The sequence below is a fragment of the Myotis yumanensis genome, unplaced genomic scaffold (assembly GCF_028538775.1).
Source record: "Myotis yumanensis isolate MYYU_CA2020_CCGP unplaced genomic scaffold, mMyoYum1.0.hap1 SCAF_13, whole genome shotgun sequence".
Lineage (NCBI taxonomy): Eukaryota > Metazoa > Chordata > Mammalia > Chiroptera > Vespertilionidae > Myotis > Myotis yumanensis.
Window position 1 is genome coordinate 47,963,566 of NW_027223764.1, and position 20,584 is coordinate 47,984,149.

The 20,584-nt window shown below is 48.7% G+C and overlaps 1 protein-coding gene across 1 annotated transcript; it reads left to right on the top strand.

Annotated features, from left to right (window-relative positions):
• Window positions 1-10,051: 10,051 nt before the first annotated feature.
• Window positions 10,052-10,330, top strand: LOC139022049 (small integral membrane protein 12-like). Its single transcript, XM_070433061.1, has one exon. The coding sequence runs from the start codon at window positions 10,052-10,054 to the stop codon at window positions 10,328-10,330; it is 279 nt and encodes a 92-aa protein (XP_070289162.1).
• Window positions 10,331-20,584: the final 10,254 nt, after the last annotated feature.

Genomic DNA, 20,584 nt, shown 5'->3' on the forward strand with positions numbered 1-20,584 from the left:
CAAATTGGCTGTCTTAGTCTGTAAGATTTTAAACATGCAGAGCATTTTGAAAGGACAGATTTTACATAAAGATCCAGATTCCTAGCCTCTCTAAATATCTGGAAGTATCAGCTGGCCCTTCCTGCCTGGGGCACTTGGTAGGGTTTACAGGTGGGCTACGAGCCTCAGGACAGGTGTTTGCTCTCCGGTTCCCATGGCCACTATTGCAGCTAGCTTGCACCCTCGTCTCCTGGGGGTCTTGTCTCCTCTGCATGCTCCTTCCACCTTGTCCAGCTGAGTGGGCAAGTCACTTGGTCCCCTGATTGGGTTTAAATTGGGGCTCCCAAGGGTATTTGATCTGCTGACCTGATACGATGTTTTGATGCGCAAATGATGCATCTTTGAAACAACTGCTAAGCAATTGTGACTGGAAGCAGGAACTTGCAGAAATTCTCATTAAATTGTAGGCAATTGTGTTATTGAACTACAGGGTTCTTGGAGATTCAGCACTTCCTTGGCCCTGACAGTAATCAGACCACACTGCTGCTGTCAACAGGCTTTGAAAGCCTCCATAAAAATGCAAGGTTGCAACAGGGAGAGCACATCTCCCCCTTCAACTTGCTACTAGGTGGGGGGGGGGGGGGGAGGGGGCGGTTTGAAGCTTTGGGAGAGGTAGCAGGAGTCATTGGAGGATGGTGAGCAGCTAGAGGTGGTTCTGAAGGCTGAAGAGTCCAGTGAAGAATGGGGTGCTTTATAGCTTGCCTTAGAACTACACCCCTGAATTCCTTTTGTAGCTGCACATGCCAGATTATCGGGCACCTTTTAACGCTCAGCTTTCTTCCTCGAAAGCTGATTATTTTGGGCTACTTAAAAGGCAGCATCTTCCCCCCGCCCCGCCCCCTTGATAGCTCTCCTTGCGTCCCCGCCCCTGTCTGGAATCCAACTCGCCATGAATTCCTTACGACTTGGGCTTCTAAAGTGTAAAATCTACACCATCGTCCACCTCTGCACCAGCACACACCACCTCTCCTGAGTTCCCTGGCCACCTTCTGCACTCCTGTTCTCTCTTCAGTCCTTTTCTCCTGCAGAGAAGGATCTTCCGATAACTCATGCTTTTTCATGTTAAAACTTTACTGTGATGTCCCAGTACTCTTAGAATAATGACCAAAATTTTACTATGGTTCAGGAAGATTCTGTTTCCCAAAAATCTGTTGCTTCCTGCAACCAACCCCTGCCTCCAAGCAAAGTAGTAATGGAAAGGTGAGGGAGGGAAGGGGGTGGGGAAGGGTTGGGCTTCAGGGGCAGCCCGGGGAGGATATGTGTGTGGTGTCACCACAAGGGCAGCTGGGGAGAAAACGGGATGACAGCAGCAGCAACCAGTCCTGTGAGTTTGCAGCATTGTCCCCTGGCAGGGCCCATCCTCCTAAGAGCCAGACTTGAGGGCGAGGGAAAAGCAACATCTTAAATACATCATACTCTTGGAGCCGAGGCAGCTGCTGTTAACTCTATAAACTATTTCCTTTAATCTGCACAATAACCCTAAGAGGTCTTAACCAGACTCATGTTGGAGAGGGTTTCGAGCCCCACCAACTAAGTGATGGAGCTGAGATTGCACTGCAATTGTATGACCCCAGAGTCTTTGTTGGGCACTTACTCATTCACTCAAATATTGAGTAGCTGTTTTCTGTAGGACATACAGTGGTATATATGACTCATGATTTATATGCCTACTATGTGCTCAGCAAGGTGTCTGTTGCCAGGGGATCATTGAACAAGTTATATGGCTGACTGAATTCCCCATTTATTACTGAGCTGTGTGCTAGTCCCTGTCCTGGGAGATGGATGAAGAAGCAGTCCCTCCCCTCAAAGCCCACAGTGGGTTTAGCAACTTGAAACAGTCTTAAGGCCTGGCTTCTGCTCCTTACCAGGAAGCACCAGACAGTGCGTAATTGTGTTAAGTTATGTCATAGGGATCCAGAGGCGAGAGGATCAGTGCAGGGGGGCTGGTGTTGGCTGGCTTCTGAGAGAACACCAAGTGGGGCAAGACACGTGATTGATCTGGACACAGGAGCAGGGGTCTCACTTGGCGCCATGAAAGATGGGAAGGAGCACGGGGCTGGGAAGAGCAGGCAGCTGTGGTGTGAGGCAATACCAGTCGTTCTGCTGAGGGAAGAGGAGACCAGATTGGGGAGGGTGGGAGCAGAGCGCAGGTAGGCATTTTCTTATCAGTGAGCCGAAGGCCCTGTGGTGACTGGTGGCTTCCAGCAGCTTGCACAATGCATCTCTGGTAGGAGAAATTCCATTTCAAAAATAGACTTCAGGTTGGCTGCCAGAGTACAGAGGCATCCCACTTTGACTCGTTTGTGCTGACAAAGCAGAGGCTTCCCTGAGTTCTAGAGCTCTAGTGTGGGTCTAGGGAGCGAGCAGACTCCCACACTTTCATTTGACCTTGCACACCCACTCACCTTTAAATGTCTGTAGGCCAGACATTGCAGCAGTGAGACCCCCGGAACAACAAACTCCACGGTCTGGTTGGGAGATAGGGTACAAGCAAGGTTCTGGTGGGAAATGAGACAGGCGAGCTCATCAGGGAGGTGGTCAGGGAGGACCTGCTATGCCAAGGGTTTCTCTCCAATAACGTGGTTGAATGAATCCGCTGGAGAATTAGATGTTCAGCAATGGATTGAGTGTCCTTGGCACATGCTGAATTCCTCCGCATGGGAGATACTTGAGCTGTTGGGCTGCTCACTATGTATGTAGGAGAGGGGATTTGCGCAGGCGGTTAGGGGTAGATGAGATGGAATCCATGCAGTTTAGCTTGGGAAAAAGCTACCCTGGCATCTGGAGACCTACTTTCTGACCCCTACCCCTCCTCCAGCCAGCTGGGGCCATGGAATTGGCAAGGGACTTCCCTTTTCTGGGCCTCCATTTCCCTGTCTAGGTGTGGAACAAGGGCTAGATAAGTGGTTCCCAAGACTGGCATGTGGAGGCTTGTTCAAAATACAAATGCCCAAGGCCCCTGGTCCCAGGAACCCAAGCATCTGAAGTTGAACAACTTCCAGATTGGTATGCTGATCAGCTAGGCTAGGGAAACTGAATTGAAGAGTCTGAGGTCCCTTCTGTCTATGAGAATTGTGTGTCTCTAAGTAGGAGACCTGGTCTCTGGCCACAAGAAGCTGGCAAATAAACAGTGATAGTATATTACTTCTGCTAATAAAATAGTGATGACAGCAGAATCGTTTTCTAGGTGCCAGGCACATAGTAAGCCTGTTGTGCAAACTATCTTATTTACCTTCTATAACTACTCTATGAGGGAGGTACTATTCTTATTTATTTATTTTTTAAATTTGTATTTATTTTTAAAATATATTTTCTATTGATTTCAGAGAGGAAGGGAAAGGGAGAGAGAGATAGAAACATCCATGATGAGAGAGAATCATTCATTGGCTGTCTCCTGCACACCCCCTACTGGGGATCGAGCCTGCAACCTGGGCATGAATCCGTGACCAGAATGAAAACCGGGCCCCTTCAGTCTGCAGGCAGACGCTCTATCCACTGAATGAAACCAGTTAGGACTCTTATCCCCATTTTATAGACAGAGATTGAGGCTCAAAGATGTTAAGGCACTTGGTCAAAATGACACAGCTTTGACATTCTGTGACATCTCTGGACACTCGTGGAACTTCTAAGGAGCTTGTACTGAGTCTTGATGGTTGCAGAGAGATTAGCAGGGCAGTGCTTCTCCCAAAGGGGTCCTGAACAGGCAGCATCAGGGGTTTAGAAATGCAGGTTCTCAGGCCCACTCCAGAACTAATCACACACTGCATTTTAACGAGTTCTCCAGGAGATTCTGATGTGGGCTGAAGTTTGAGAAACACTGAGCTAGGGGGATCGAGGGGAAGGCATTCCAGGAGGGGCAGTTGTGGGGACTAGAAAGAGTTGTGCTATACCCCTTCGCGGACCTTCCCTTTGGCGGAATAAAGAAGGCTGATAAGCCTCACGGACTCCCACGAGGGGGCGCTGTGGGCACAGGCTTGGATGCTGCCTGCTTTGTTGTCAGGGCTGTACCCTTGCGGAAGCATGAAAAAAGCCTGGTGCCACATCAACTGGAGAGGTCACTTTCTTCTTAGAGAAGGTCTAATGGGGGTGGTAATCTTGTTTATAGGATTCAGCCTTCGCAGGGAAGCTGAATCTGCAGGGCTTGCTGCTGTTCACATGTGCGTGGCGATGCCCACCCATCCGTGCTGCAGTGTCTCTGCAGAGCCTGCGCACACGGCATTCTCTTGTAGCTGCCCAGCTGCGGGCTTGCCGTTTCTTGGGGAGGAAGAAGGCTGGAACCCCAGCGGCTAGCTCTGCTTCAGCATTCTCCCTGCAGGGGCGATGCCACTGTCCTGTTCTTGGACAGTCTGGGTGGGGACCAGAGTGCTGGGGACAAGCCTGTCTTCAAGCCTCACCAGTGCCCAGCCATACTTCACGGTCTCATGCACACCCCGACTCTGGGCCTCAGTTTCCTACTCTAAGATAAGGGACTGGCTCTGAGAAGGTGGCTTTCAGCACTTCCTCTACGCCAGAGGTGGAGAACCTCTTTTCTGCCAAGGGCCATTTGGGTATTTATAACACGAGCCCGGCAAAATTATCATCTTAAAAATTAGCCTGCTATATTTGGTCAAGCATTCAATGAACTCATCCCTAATGCCTTGGCAGGGCCAGACCAAATGATTTCGTGGGCCTGTGGGCTGGATGTTCCCCACCCCTGCTCTATGCAGAGAAAATGCTTCCCTGGGGAGTTGAGAAGGAGATAGACTGGTCCTACTTGAGGAACTCGGATGGCAAGGCCAGCTGGAAGCATCTGTCTCCCGTATCCCTTTAAGTAAGCCTCGGCAGGGGCTGGTGCAAGGCAGTAAGGTGGAACCTGGCAAATTGGATTTTTAAAAAGTCCACATCTTTGGACATCAAGGATTTGCCTCTATAGATTTCTGTTCTGCGTTGCTTGGCGGGAGGAAAGATTTACACCCTGTTCTCTTGGCCGCAGTGTATATTTCTTCTGAAAATACAGTGCTGCAGAGGGAGGGGCTGCGACAGCGAGGGGCTTCAGCATTCCTCATTAATCCAAGGATTGGCGTCCTGCCCCTCACGGTGGCCGCTCTGCCTGGGCCGTTAGTCTCTGGAACGATGAATTCAGAAAGCTGTAGACATGTGGATCACAGAGCCAGGGGATTAGAGCAAGGGTCTGCTCCAGCCCTCTGCCGGCTCCTACTGTCTATGATGATTCAGGTGATGGGGAAAATAAGACATTTTTGGGGGCTAGAAATCTGAATCTGTGCAGTAACCTCATGGACATTCTTGATAGCCTATAATTAAGTCACTGCCCCTTTCTCCACAATCTGGTCTTGCAAAACCTGTTTACCTAAATACTCCCATTTTACAGAGGCCACAAACCATGGACAATACACAACACCCGGAGGGGTTACCAGCACTGGTGCCAGGCCAGGCCTTCAGGTGTGGTCTCACGGCCCCCATCCCAACACAAAGCCCGAGAAAGGTCCGGAAGTCCCATCTATATTTGGGGGGCTAAGAAGCCAAAGGGTATAAAGGGAGAGCTTCCTCCATATTGGTTTGCTCAGGATTTGGAGAAAAACCAGTCTCCCCTGAGTCACAGTACTAGTACATGAGAAACATCTGAAAATGAATGGGTTTTTCCTGTATCTCCAAGTACTCCTGTGTATTTTTCGATCGCCTGGTAAATTCTGTAACACAGGGAGTTTGGTTAGAAATGGCCCAACCGGTAGGCAAACACCCTCGAGTGGCAGCTCTGCTTGGGGAGGAAAGTGAAACAGGACGCCTCTTGCCTCCAGGCCTCCTCGTAGAGGGGAGGGAGCTCTTCAGTTGATGTGGCCCCTCTGCTGTGCATGCAGGTAGCACTGCATTTTCTCTGCTTACGGATGAGACCACTGAGGCACAGAGGGGTCAGGTGACTCCCCCCCGCCCCGTCCCTCAGCCTTTTGCTATTGAGCTGTGTGAGTTCTTTGTACATTTTAGGGGTTAACCCCTTACCCACGATATTGTTTGCAAATATTTTCTCCAGTTCAGTAGGTTGTCTTTTCATTTTGATGGCTTTTCACCTTAAGCTGGTGCCTCTCCTGACTCCTGATGGCAGGTGAGCCATTGGCTACTCAGGTGCCATTTACTTTTTTATTTTATTTGAATGTTCTACCATTAGGTTTTTTAAAGATCTATTCTCTTAGTAACTTTCAAATGTACAATACAATATTTTTTAAATATATTTTATTGATTTTTTACAGAGAGAAAGGGAGAGGGATAGAGAGTTAGAAACATCGATGAGAGAAACATCAATCAGCTGCCTCCTGCACACTCCCCACTGGGTATGTGCCCGCAACCAAGGTACATGCCCTTGGCTGGAATCGAACCTGGGACCCTTGAGTCTGCAGGCCGATGCTCTATCCACTGAACCAAACCGGTTAGGGCTGTACAATACAATATTGCTGATTTATTCTCTTAGTCACTTCTAAGTGCACAATGCAACATTGCTAACTGTACTCACCATTCTGTACATTATATCCCCAGGAGTTATAATGTGAAGTTGTCCCTTCTGACCATTTTCACCCATTTCACCCACCTCCACCCTTCCCATGTCCCCCACCCCTGCCTCTGGCAACCACCAATCTGTTCTCTGTTTCTATGAGTTGTTTTTTTTAGTGTGTGTGTGTGTGTGTGTTTAGATTATGCAATATTTGTTAGCGAGATCAGGCAATATTTGTTTTTCTCTCTCTAACTTATTTTACTTAGCATAATGCCTTCAAGGTCCATCCATGTCACAAGTGGCAGGATTTTCTATTTTTTATGGCTGAATAATATTTCTGTGTGTGTGTGTGTGTGTGTGTGTGTATGCACATATATTTTCTTTACCCATTTCTCCTTTCATGGACATTTAGGTTGACTGTTGTAAATAATATTGTGAACATAGAGTGCAGATACCTTTTTGAGATCCTGATTTCATTTCCCCTACATATCTACTCAGGAGTGGAATTGCTGGAATGCATGGTAGTTCCATTTTTAATTTTTGGAAGAACCTCCATACTGTATTCCATAGTGCACCAATTTACCCACAGTGCACAAGGGTTCCCTTTTCTCCACATCCTCACCAACACTTGCTATCTCTTGTGTGTTTTTTAAAAAATATATTTTTATTGATTTCAGAGGGAAAGGGAGAGGGAAAGTTAGAAACATCAATGATGAGAGAGACTCATCAATCAGCTGCTTCCTGCACACCCCACACTGGGGATTGAGCCCGCAACCTGGACATGTGCCCTTGACCGGAATTGAACTTGGGACCCTTCAGTTTGCAGGCCAGTGCTCTATCCACTGAGCAAACCCAGCTAGGGCTTTCTTGTGTTTTTGATGATAATCATTCTAACAGGTGTAAGGTGATATATATATATTTCATTGTGGTTTTAATTTGCGTTTCCATGATAATTTGTGATGTTGAGCACCTTTTCATGTACCTGTTGGCCATCTGTATGTCTTCTTTTGGAAAAATGTGTATTCAGTTCCTCTGCCTGTTTATTATTATTTTTTTAATTTTTAAAATTTTAATTTCTCTATTAGTTTACATTCAGTATTATTTTGTATTAGTTTCAGGTGTATAGCATAGCAGTTAGTCATATACTTTGCAAAGTGTTCTCCCAATATTTCTGGTATTCACTTGGCCCCATACATAGTTATTACAATATTATTGACTGTATTTGCTATGCTGTACTTTACATCTCTGTGACTATTTTATGACTACCAACTTGTCCTTTTAATCCCTTCATTTTTGTCATTTAGTCCCCTAACTTTTTCCCCCTTTTAAAAAATCAGATTGTTTCTTTGCAATTGAGTTGTGTGAGTACTTTGTGCATTTTAGGCATTAAGCCCTTATCCATGATATTGTTTGCAAATATTTTCTCCCATTCAGTAGATTGCCTTTTCATTTTGTTGATGGCTTCCATTGCTGCACAGAAGCTTTTTAGTTTGATGTAGACCCACTTGTTTGTTTTTGCTTTTGTTGCCTTTGCTTTTGGTGTAAAATCCAAAAACATCGCCACCAAGACAGATGTCAGGGAGCTTACTGCCTACGTCTTCTTCTAGGAGCGTTCTGGCTTCAGGTCTTATGTTCGTGGCTTTAATTCATGCAGTTGATTTTTGAGGGTGGCGTGAGATAGAGGTCCAGCTTCATTGTTTTGCATGTGGCTGTTCAGTTTTCCCAGCACCATTTTCCTTCTGTTGGTAAGGTTACAAAGCACTCAGTGCTGTCCAGGGGACGTCTCCATGCTGTTCAGCTCATTGCCCTGTGCCGCCTCAGTGCCCCTGGAGGCTGAGTGCTGAAAACGCCTACAGTTGGTGCTCTCTGGGATGCTTTGTCTTTGGTTTCGATCAGCGGTCGCCAACCTTTCGGACCTCGCAGACCACCAGTGGCCCACGGACCACCGGTTGGCGACCACTGGTTTAGATGGTGTGTTAGGTAGGAAGCCTTCAGCTGCAAGTAACTGAGAACTCACTGACTTTGACCAATGAGGACATTTATTTGCTTACATAGAAGCTTCTAGATGCATAGGGACTTCAATTGGATTGATGCAGCAGTTCCACAATGTCCCCAGGACCTAGACGCTTTCTCTCTCTGCTTTTCACTCACAGTGTTGGCTGCGTTTTGTAAGACGGTTGCCAATTACAGAGGGAGCCAGCAGGGCTGGGACTAGGGCGAGGCAATGAAATGCCTGGGACGCGGAAGCTAAGGAGGCATGATGTTAGGGAGCTTACTGCCTACGTCTTCTTCTAGGAGCGTTCTGGCTTCAGGTCTTATGTTTGTGGCTTTAATTCATGCAGTTGATTTTTGAGGATGGTGTGAGATAGAGGTCCAGCTGCATTCTTTTGCATGTGGCTGTTCAGTTTCCCCAGCACCATTTTCCTTCTGTTTGTAAGGTTACAGAGCACTCAGTGCTGTCCAGGGAACTTCTCCATGCCACTCAGCTCATTGCCACTCAGGGTGGTACAAGTGAAGGGCTAGCACTTTCATGACCCCAAGAATACCTCCCACTACACAGGCCTGGCCCTGGGGCTCCTGGCCTTCCTGTTGGTGGGAGAGAGACTGCCTGCTTCCCTGCCTGCCTGCCTGCCTGGCTTCACTTACAGCAGGCTGCACTGTAATGAGCAGGTCCCCAAAGGCGCAGGGCATAAACACAGCACGCATTTCGTGTTAACTCTCCTAACAGTCCAAGGCAGGGTGGTCAGGGTCAGCAGGAAGCTTTCCTTCCAGGTCTCCACGGAGGCCTGACCAGAAGTTTCTGTTCCTGTTCCAGTGGCTGTGCCTTAGCCTCTGCACACCTGACTGCAAGGGAGGCCGGGGAATGTAGGCTAGCTCCAGCCCAGGCACAGGTAGGAGAAGGGTTTTGGGGACATGGGCCGGTCTTTGCCGTGGCAGAAAGAAATAAATGGGTACTTCACAGGGACCCCTCGGACAGAAGTCTCTCAAGCAAAGGGGGAGTTTATTGGAAATCTGGGCGATGTCAACCAACCAAAAATATAGGCAGTGCTGGCGGCCTTCCTGAGATTGGGCCTGGAGAGTATTCCAGTACAAACCAGCTTCTCCTCCTTCCTCCTTCCCCTCTTTGATGCTCCTCCACTCTATTTGCAGCCTGGCTATTTTTGCCTTTCTTTCTATGGCCACCACACCAGGCTTCCCATTAGTTCCCATTGAATGCATCCAACAACATTAGACTCTGCATCCTACTTGTTGCTTCCTGGGAATGGGATGCTGCCTGGCCCTGCCCAGGAGAGGGGTGTCCTCCTGGTCCTGCCAGCTCATGGGTACCATTTCCACTGACCTGTGGCTGAGGGAGCACTTGCTGAGAAAGGGGAAGGGGGTGACTGCTAATGTGGCCACAGCAGCTGCCCTCATGTTGCTAAGGCTTCTGCCCTATCTCGTCACTTAAAAAAAACCCCAACTATTTTTAAAAACTTTGTTTAAAAAGTAGCTTTATTGAGGGCGGGGGCCGGATGCCGGGGCTCAGACATCATGTGGCCTGTGTTTTGGACCGTGGTGAATACTTATGCTCCATATGTCACATTTCCTGTGGCCTTCGTGGTCAGGGCTGTAGGCTACCACCTGGAATGGTTCATCCAGGGAAAAGATCCCCAGCCAGTGGAGGAGGAGAAGAGCATCTCAGAGCGTCGGGAGGACCGAAAGTTGGATGAGCTGCTAGGCAAGGACCACACCCAGCTGTTGAGCCTTAAGGACAAGCTGGAATTTGCCCCTAAAGCTGTCCTGAACAGAAACCGCCCGGAGAGGAATTAGTAGAGGACACAGGGCCATATGGGTCCTTCCATAGGCCGTGACTGGCCCTGCCACCATGTTGACCCAGCTCCAGAATCCACAGCTGATTTGCGTTGTTGCTTATTCTGGCCCCTCGGGCACCGCCCGGCCACACACATACTGGGTGCTCTTCTATAGCCAGGCACACGGACACACTAGAAGCTGAGGGGCCAGTGAAGAGGACGGCCCTGGAGGGTTCTGGCCTGCAGGCTGCATCTGTTGTATGGTGGGCACAACTGCTCAGGCTCCTGGGCGCACTTCTGGGAGTAGTGTTATGAGATGAACCTGGGCTGTCGGTCCCTGCAGGGAGGCCGTTTGGCCTCAAGCTGAAGTGCATGGGATTGGGGTGTTGCCTTAAGAGAGATACCTCATGTCTAGTTCTCGTTTGCATGGGGAGATTTCAGAAATCTACCTGGTTCCTTCCCTCGTTTGCCCAGTCCTTTGTGCTCACTCTTGCTGAAATCCTGTCCTACCAGCTCAAGAAAGGGGGGGACTCGCTGGGGAGGGGCTGTTCTTGGCAGCCCAGGCTGTTCACCGTCGGGTAGGTGAATCTGCTTGAAAATAATCACCATCTTGCATCCCCCCCATCACTGTATAGTGCAAAACTTGATTAAAGTGGCATCTGAGAACCAAAAAAATAAAAATAAAAAAGTAGCGTTATCTAATCTAATAATAGACAAGCATGGTAATTGACCATACCTTCGCTACGCCTCCCACGGGCTAATCAGTGCGATATGCAAATTAACCGCCAACAAAGATGGCGGCTAATTTGCATGCTGCAGGCAGGGCGGGCCAGCGCGAGCTGCCATCTGGGACCCTGTGTGCCGCCTAAGCCCCGCCCCCAGCCGGGACCCCTGTGTGCGGCCCTGGGCGGAGGGGCTTGGCGGCTTGATCGGCGAGGAAGCCCTATTCTTGCAGGAATCCTCCTGCAATGGGCTTCTAGTTGATATATAATTCATATACCAAAATAATCATCCTTTTAAAGTAAACAATTCAGTGGGATTTAGATATTCTTACAGTCTTGTAACCATCACCACCACCTAATTTTTGATCATGTTTGTCATGCCAGAAGAAACCCCATGTCATTTAGCAGCCACTCCACATTTCCTCTGACCTCCACCCCCTGACCCTGGGCAGCCATCCATCTCCTTTCTGTCCCTATGCACTTGCCTATTCTGGACACATCTATTGTGTATAAATGGAATTATAGAATATGTAGACTTTTGTGACTAGATTCTTTCACTCAACACAATGTTTCTAAACTTCATATTGTAGCATGTATTAGTATTTTATTTTTTAAAAACAGCCTTTTGAGATATAATTCACATGCCATAGTATTTACCCTATAAAGTGTACAGCTCAATTGTTTTCAGGATGTTCACCGGTTGTGCAACTCTCACCAATAGCTAGTTACGGACATTCTCATCACTACATAAGAGGAAACCTCTTACCGGCGAGGAGTTTCTCCCTGTTCTCCATCCTTCCAGCCCCTGACAGCCATAACGTCTATAGGGATTAGTCTATTCTGGACAGTTTATGTAAATGGAATCATACCATGTGTATGATTTTATGCCTGGTTTTTTACACTTAGCATAATATTTTCTAGGTTCATCCATGTTATGATATACTATAGTACTTCACTTCTTTTCATTGGCAAATAGTATTCCATTATATTTATCTATTCATCAGGTGATGGACATGTGAATATTTCATTATATGAATATACCATATTTATCTATTCATCAGGTGATGGACATTTCAATATTCCATTATATGGACATAGCATATTTATCCATTTATCAATTGATGAACTTTTTGGCTATTAAAGATAATTCTGGGGCCCTAGCTGGTTTGGCTCAGTGGATAGAGCATCGGCCTGTGGACTGAAGGGTCCCAGGTTCGATTCCGGTCAAGGGCATGTACCTTGGTTGCGGGCATATCCCCAGTGAGGGGCGTGCAGGAGGCAGCTGATCGATGTTTCTAGCTCTCTAGCCCTCTCCCTTCCTCTCTGTAAAAAAATCAATAAAATATTTAAAAAAAAGGGCACATGCCCAGGTTGCAGGCTCGATTCCCAGTAGGGGGCATGCAGGAGGCAGCCAATCAATGATTCTCATCATTGATGTTTTTCTCTCTCTCTCTCTCTCTCTCTCTCTCTCTCTCTCTCTCTCCTTTCTGAAATCAATAAAAAATATTTTTAAAAAATATTTTTTAAAAAACAAGCTCTCTTTTTGTTTAAAAAAAAAGAGAGATAATTCTGGGTAGTATTTGAGATTTTGCTCCTCAGCATATGTTGTCAGTTTGGTTCAAATAAACTCTTATAAAAATTCTATTTAGCCCAGCTGGCGTGGCTCAGTGGTTGAGTGTTGACCTATGAACCAGGAGGTGATGGTTCCATTCCTTGTCAGAGCACATGCCCAGAGTTTTGGGCTCGGTCCCCAGTAGGGGACATGCAGGAGGCAGCCGATCAATGATTCTCTCTCGTCATTGCACTTTCTATCTGTCTCTTCTCTGTCTCTGTCTCTTTCTCTTTGAAAGCAATAAAAATATATTTTTAAAAATTCTATTTAAAAACATTCTGCTGTTATTTACAAGAGCCAAGGTATGGGAGCAACCTAAATGCCAACAATAGATGAGTGGATAAAAAAGCTGTGGTGCGCGCACACGCACGTGCACATGCACACCCAAACACACCAAACAAAACCAAAGTGTGGCCAGTATGGCTCAGTCAGTTGGAATGTCCAGTATACTGAAAGGTTGTGGGTTTATTCCCTGGTTGGGGCTCACACAGGAGGCAACCGATTGGTGTTTCTCTCTCACATCAATGTTTTTCTCTCTCTCTCTCCCCCTTCCTCTCTCTCTCTCTCAAAATCAATAAAACATTTCCTCGGGTGAGGATTAAAAAAAAATTATGGGCAAGATTTTGTGTGGACATAAGCTTTTCTTTTCTCTTGGGTATATACCTAGAGTGGGATTGGTGGGCCAGAGTGGTTACTCTATGGTTAACATTTTGAGGTGCTGCCACACTATTTTCCATAGAGGTAGCACCATTTTATGTTTCCACCAGCAATGTCTGAGGGTTCTAATTTCTCCACATCCTTGTCAACACTTATTATCTGCACTTGGATTTTAGCCATCTAAATCGTGTGAGGTGGTATCTCATTATGGTTTTGATTGGCATTTTATAATAACTAATGTTTTTGAGCATCTTTTCATGTGCTTATTGACTTTATGTCTTCTTTATAAATGTCTATTTAAGCCTTTGCTCTTTTAAAATTAGGTCATTTGTCTTTTTATTGTTGAGTTGCAAGTGTTCTTCATATATTTTACATATTAGACTATTGTCACATATATGCTTCACAAATATTTTCTCCCATTTTGTGTGTTGTTTTCTCACTTTTTAAAAAAAATATATTTTATTGATTTTTTACAGAGAGGAAGGGAGAAGGATAGAGAGTTAGAAACATCGATGAGCCCTGACCGGTTTGGCTCAGTGGCTAGAGCGTCGGCCTGGGGACTGAAGGGTCCCAGGTTCGATTCCGGTCAAGGGCATGTACCTTGGCTGCGGGCACATCTCCGGTAGGGAGTGTGCAGGAGGCCGCTGATGGATGTTTCTCTCTCATCCATGTTTCTAACTCTCTATCCCTCTCCCTTCCTCTCTGTAAAAACTCAATAAAATATGTTAAAAAAAAAAAGAAACATCGATGAGAGAGAAGCATCGATCAGCTGCCTCCTACACACCCCCCACTGGGGATGTGCCTGCAACCAAGGTACATGCCCTTGACCAGAATCGAACCTGGGACCCTTCAGTCCGCAGGCCGATGCTCTATCCAGTGACCCAAACCGGCTAGGGCCTTCTCACTTTCTTAAAAGGCAAAAGTTTAAAATTTTGATGAATTCCAAATTATTTTTCATCACTCATGTTTTTGAGGTTTTATCTAAGAAATCATTGCCTAACTCAAAGTCACAAAGATAGTTATGTTTTGCGTTATGAGTTATATAGTTTTAGCTCTTTCATTTAGGTCTGTGATTCACTTTGAGTTAATTTTTGTACGGTGTGACAGAGGTGTCTGACTTCATTCTTTGCATGTAGCTACTCACCTGTCCCAGCCCTCTTGCTGAAAAGACTGTTATTTCCCCACTGACTTGTGGAAAATCGGGGGGTTATGTTGCCACTTTTTGGGTTTTCTGTCCTTGGAAACTGCTGTCAGGGCTCCCATGAGACTTTGAATGTAACAACAATTCATTTCTTTTATTAATCACCTACTATTCTTATGTCACGCACATTATATATATTCTCTTTTGTCCTCACAACAGTTTTGCAAGGTTTAATGTCAACAACTGTTATTGTCCTCAGCCCAGAGATAAGCAAATTGAAACGCAGGATTTCAGCCACTTGCTAAGGGTTGTTCAGTCAGTGGCACAGCCGGGCCTTGAACTCAGTCAGTGTGGCTCCAAGGCCTCGGCTCGGCTGTTTACTGTGGTTCTCTGCTCCCAGGAGGTTCCACCAGCTTGGACACCCTTTCTGGGGTGCTTGGGGTGATGCCTAGCCAGATACATGTGTGGCAGGGGCTATGGTCTGAAACCTAAATGTCGATTATGACTTCACAGTTGATCTGGATGTTACAGAAAGCCTTCGTAGGAAGCAGGAAGCGGGCACCCAGAGGGAAACAAGGGTCCTGCTCTGTCCTGTCCTGTCGGCCACTGCTGGAGGTTGTGTTAGATTTGGAAGCCATGAGCTGGAGCCCATTCAGAAAGGAGCACCAGGGTGGTGGCCTGCCTCCAGGTGGTGGCCTGCCTTCAGGTGATGGCGTGTGAGGCCTGTTTGAAAGGCCTGGAAATGAGCAGAGAGAGGTGCTCTTGGTTAAGGGCTACCATGTAGGAAAAGGTAATGCTTGTTTCTGACTGTGGAAAGGATGGCAAAGTGTCTTGGTTGGAAAGGAATAAGTTTTTTAAAAATTAGAGCCTCCCTGGCCGGTTTGGCTCAGTGGATAGAGCGCCGGCCTGCAGACTGAAGGGTCCCAGGTTCGATTCCGGTCAAGGGCATGTACCTTGGTTGTGGACACATCCCCAGTAGGGGGTATGCAGGAGGCAGCTGATCGATGTTTCTCTCATCGATGTTTCTAACTCTTTATCCCTCTCCCTTCCTCTCTGTAAAAAATCAATAAAATATATTTAAAAAAAATTAGAGCTAATGGAAGAAGGCAGGGGCTGCTTTGGGGAGCGTCGCGCTTCCTGTCACTGATGACGTACAAGCAAAGCAGAGTCCAGCCGCTTGCTTTGTGGGATTGCTGGGGAAGATCATTGGCCTTCTGTGAGGTGAGGTCTGGGGATTTTTTATGGTCTCCTTTGACCCCCAGAGGCTGAATGTGGTGCTTCTGGTTTTGCCAGAACATCCTGTTCATGCAGCTGGGATTACTCCCAGCTTGGATCTGTCAGGCCTCACTGATCCTGAGGGCTAAATTTGGAATTTAATAACAACATTTTGGATTTATGTAGCCTGTTTCCTTGGAGGCACTGCATCTGTTATCCCACTAATTCTCATCGCACATCCCTGGGCGGAAGGTGAAGGAGGTGAGAGGAGAAGGGATCTCTCTCTGGGTTCCTCACATCCTGAAGGTGAGAGCAGGTGGCTGCATTAGGAGCAAGTCCGGGAGTGGCCTGGATCACAGCCCCTCAGGCTTGCCCCCCAGAGTACAGTTTGCTCACTTGGTAAGGCGTGCGTCTCCCAGCTGGAGGCTCATGTCTGGGGCACAACACTGTATATTGGTGACCTGGTTCCATAAAACGTTTAAGGCACATCCTCTGTGCAAAAGGCTCCAGGTCGACTCTGTCAGGAGTGGGAGTGGGTGGGCATGGAGGCGAGGAAATGAAGTCTGAGCCCCACGGTGAAGGGAAGACCCATGTGTCCACACTGGCTGGCTGCAGGGGGAGGACTTGCAGAAGTCAAGGTCCTGAGGCAGCAGGAGGGGTTTCTCAGGGAGGGCATCTGAGCTGAGTTTGGAGAGAGCCCTGGAGAGAGCCCCGGCCTTGGGCTTGCAGTCTGGAGCTCAGGGTTTGAGCCTGGTTTTTCTACCTCCTAGGTAGGTAATGTGGGCAAGGTCCTCGTCCTTCTGGCTCACTTTCCCCAGGGGAGGACTCTCGTAGGGCCTCTTTCAGGCTCTAAGCCTGTGAGCTGAGTGTTATTGCACGGATGGCCTGAGAGCCAGGACATGCAGAGGCGGGGCTGTGGACTAGCTCAGGGAAGAGCTGCTGGAATTGCTGAAGGATGAGCCCAGGTGGAAGGAAGGTACCCCGGAGGGAGGACTCTGCATGGGCAAGGCACATTGGCTTGGGTTCTTGTCTACTTCAGCCATCCTGTTCATCATGTCTACCTCTACTCAGACTCATGGGCACCTGGCTTTTTATCCCTCCCAAGCCCCTTCCCTCCAGGCCTTGGCATACGTTTTTCAGGCTGGCACTTGGCGAATCCCAGCCTATAGTGGGGCCACTCTCGCCTGGACTCTGACTGCTGTTAGTCTTCCAGGCACCAGGCAAGTGGGTGGGGCTCAGAAACCCAGGGCCACGGTCTACAGCTGGGAGGTTCCTGGAAATCATCTGGAGCTATACTCTTCTTCCCTCTTTGCATTTGAGTGAACTGGGGCTCAGAGTAGCAAGCCCAGGGAGACATTTCCCAGGAAGAGAGAAGGGCAGGTGACAAGACCTAGAAGCAAGAGAAAGCGGGTCGGTTTGTGGAAGGTAGAGAGCCAGGACCTGGGAGTGCATGGACATGTGGCTGCAGGGCCGGGTGGGCCAGAGGGACGGTGGCAGGCTTCTCCAGGTCAAACTGTAGCTGGAGGGCGGGGACAGCCACTGGAGGATTTCAAGCAGAGGACTGGCGCTCTCAGGCTCTCCTTTTTACACAGGGCACTGGCCAAAACCATGGGTTCCCTGCCCCCCCCTTCCCCGACGGCTGTCCCCACCGTGTATGGCAACTTCGTACTCTGCTTGCTGGGGCTAAAAACCCTGCAAATGGCCTCAACTCTTTCTCTCACCCCATGTCAAATCCGCCCTCTGCTCTTTTGGCTCTTACTTCAAAACGTGTCAAGGATCTGACCACTTCTCACCACCCCCACGGCTTCTTTGGTTCAAGTCCCCACATTTCACCTTTTTATGCCGAGATCCCCTCATGTGCTCCATTGCACCTCTGTTCCTCAGTCTCTCCAGGCAGCAGCTGGCACGGATGCGGTCAGTCCTGTGTTCAGAACCCTCTGCGGGCTGCACAGGCCCCTCAGTGAGACACCAAAAGGCCCTCTGTGATCCACGCGGCCCAAGACCTGGTTTCCAGCCCCCGTCCAGCCACTGGCTCTGCCCCCAGCGTCTCAGTCCTGTTCCTGCCCCAGGGCCCGTGCATCTGTCATTCTCTCTGGCTGGTCCCCTCTCCCCCCAGCTCACCCTGTGGGTCATGGTCTCGCTTCCTGTGGTCTTTGCCCAAGTTTTACCTTCTCAGGGACATCTTCTCTGACCATCTTATCAAAGGTTGTAGCTATCCTCAGATTTTCTTCCCAGCTTCATTTTTTTCTCCCCGTCACTTTTAAAACTTTCTTGTGTCTTGGTTGTTTCCCCACTAGAAAGCTTCATGAAGGCAGGATTTAAAAAAAATTTTGTATGTCTTTCTAATTTGTTCTTTGCTGTATCCTGAGCTCCTAGAGCAGTGCCTGGTTCTCACCAGGATAGATAAATGCTTGTGCTGAATGACTGGCCGACCAAATGGTGGCTGGGGGCAGCGCACAGGCTGGGGGCAGGGCCGGAGTGGAGCAGGGAGACAGCTGGGAGGCTGTGGCAGGGTGAGATGGGAGGTGACAGGTTCTTGTCTATAAGACGCCAGGGCTTGGAAGCGCTGCCCTGGCTGCGATGCATGAGCTGTCCATTGAGAAGAGTTTTTAGGGTTAGTTTGTCCAGTTCTCTCTCTGACCATGTGGGGAAACTGAGGCCACAGAAGGCATTCCCCACTTAGTTAGGGACAGAACCCAGCTTTTCTGACTGAGTGGGGCCGCTGGTGCGTTCAGGGCAGGCTGAGGCCTGTCGGGTGACTGAGGACATGTATGAAGTGCTTTTCTCACTTGGGGTGTCCAGCCTTGGGGGGTAAGATGGCCCCTGCCCCAGGTGCTGCCAGTGAGGCTGGAAGCTGAGGTGTCTGCTTAACAGTTTGTGTAAAGAGATCTTGGAGGCTCTCCCAGTAGCCTCACCAAACATCCGTTCTATCCCCTACCACTCCCCCGACTTGTCTGTGCAAGGACTTGCCCTTGCTAAGGTGACTGAGGGAGGTTGGGCCAATCAGAGTTGCCAGAAAGGCTTCCTTTCAGTGGCTGGACCTGTTCCAGGTCGTGGGAAGTGCAGAAATGAGGATGGAGCTGCCACAGACACTTTGCTACCAGGAGGGAAGCCAGTTTGAGGGAAACATTTAGATTTGGAGCCGGGCAGAGCCGAGAGGACAGCAGGGAAACAGCCAGAGCCCCACAAACCTGCCCGAAGCACTCGTCCCGGCCCCCAGTTATGGGCCCATTACATGCTGTCTGCTGGTTAAGTTTGAGCCGGCTTTTCTGTCCTGCTCATCAAAGAGGCCTAATTGTATTTGGGTGGGTCATGGTGACGAGGGGCATGACTGGATGGTGAGGGCCTTGGTGGCTTTGATGAAGTGACTGCCACAGCCCTGCACAGTCCCTGCTACTCTGAGAAGCCTTTGTCCTGCAGGCCCGGAGGGCTAGTGCCGGGAGATGCTCTCAGCCATTTCTCCCTGAAAGGGGGCCAGCTTGGGTGGTCCTCATGGTTTCTAGCACCCCTGGGACCGAGGGAGTAATCTGTCTTAGAGAGTCACTGGCTTGTTAACCTTTGCCCCCTATGGACACATGCCCCCTATGGACAAATACCCCCTATGGACTCATGCCCACTATGGACTCATGCCCCCTATGGACACATGTCCTCTATGGACACATGCCCCCTATGGACTCATGCCCCCTATGGACTCATGCCCCCTGTGGATTCATGCCCCCTATAGACTCATGCCCCCTATAGACTCATGCCCACTATGGACTCATGCCCCCTGTGGACTCATGCCCCCTATAGACTCATGCCCCCTATGAACTCATGCTCCCTATGGACACATGCCCCCTATGGACACATGCCCCCTATGGACACATGCCCACTATGGACTCATGCCCCCTATGGACACATGCCCCCTATGGACACATGCCCACTATGGACTCATGCCCCCTATGGACTCATGCCCACTATGGACTCATGCCACTATGGACACATGCCCCCTATGGACACGTGCCCCCTATGGACAAATACCCCCTATGGACTCATGCCCACTATGGACTCATGCCCACTATGGACACATGCCCCCTATGGACACATGCCCCCTATGGACAAGTACCCCCTATGGACTCATGCCCACTATGGACTCATGCCCCCTATGGATTCATGCCCCCTATAGACTCATGCCCCCTATGGACTCATGCTCCCTATGGACACATGCCCCCTATGGACACATGCCCACTATGGACTCATGCCCCCTATGGACACATGCCCACTATGGACACATGCCCACTATGGACACATGCCCACTATAGACTCATGCCCCCTATGGACTCATGCTCCCTATGGACACATGCCCCCTATGGACACATGCCCACTATGGACACATGCCCCCTATGGACTCATGCCCACTATGGACTCATGCCCCCTATAGACTCATGCCCACTATGGACTCATGGCCCCTATGGACTCATGCCCCCTATGGACTCATGCCCACTATGGACTCACGCCTCTGCTGGAGGTCTGTGCACAGGTCCATGTGGGAGCCTTGCTGGACCCCAGGCAGCTGCATGCCATCCCCATGAGGACCTTTACCTTTCCTTCGCCCCTGAGTGGGCTGCTGACCAATGGGCTCCTTCCTAGAGTTTTATAAAATGCATAAAAATGTGAACTTAAAGAGAATTTTGTAAAATGCATAAAAACATGAACTTAAAGAGAATGTACCACTCAGGTACATTTAGCAAAATATTTAAAATTTTCTGACAAAGTCCCATATGTTTTTAAAACATTTCTTTACTTATGTGATAGTAATAGTACCTTGTGGCAGGTCTGATAACTATAATTCAAGGTAGTGATAGAGAGGGGAATGGGCATTTGGAGGCATCTGTATTAGCCATGATGTTATATGAAAATACCCGTGATTTCTGTTAGTGACAAAGT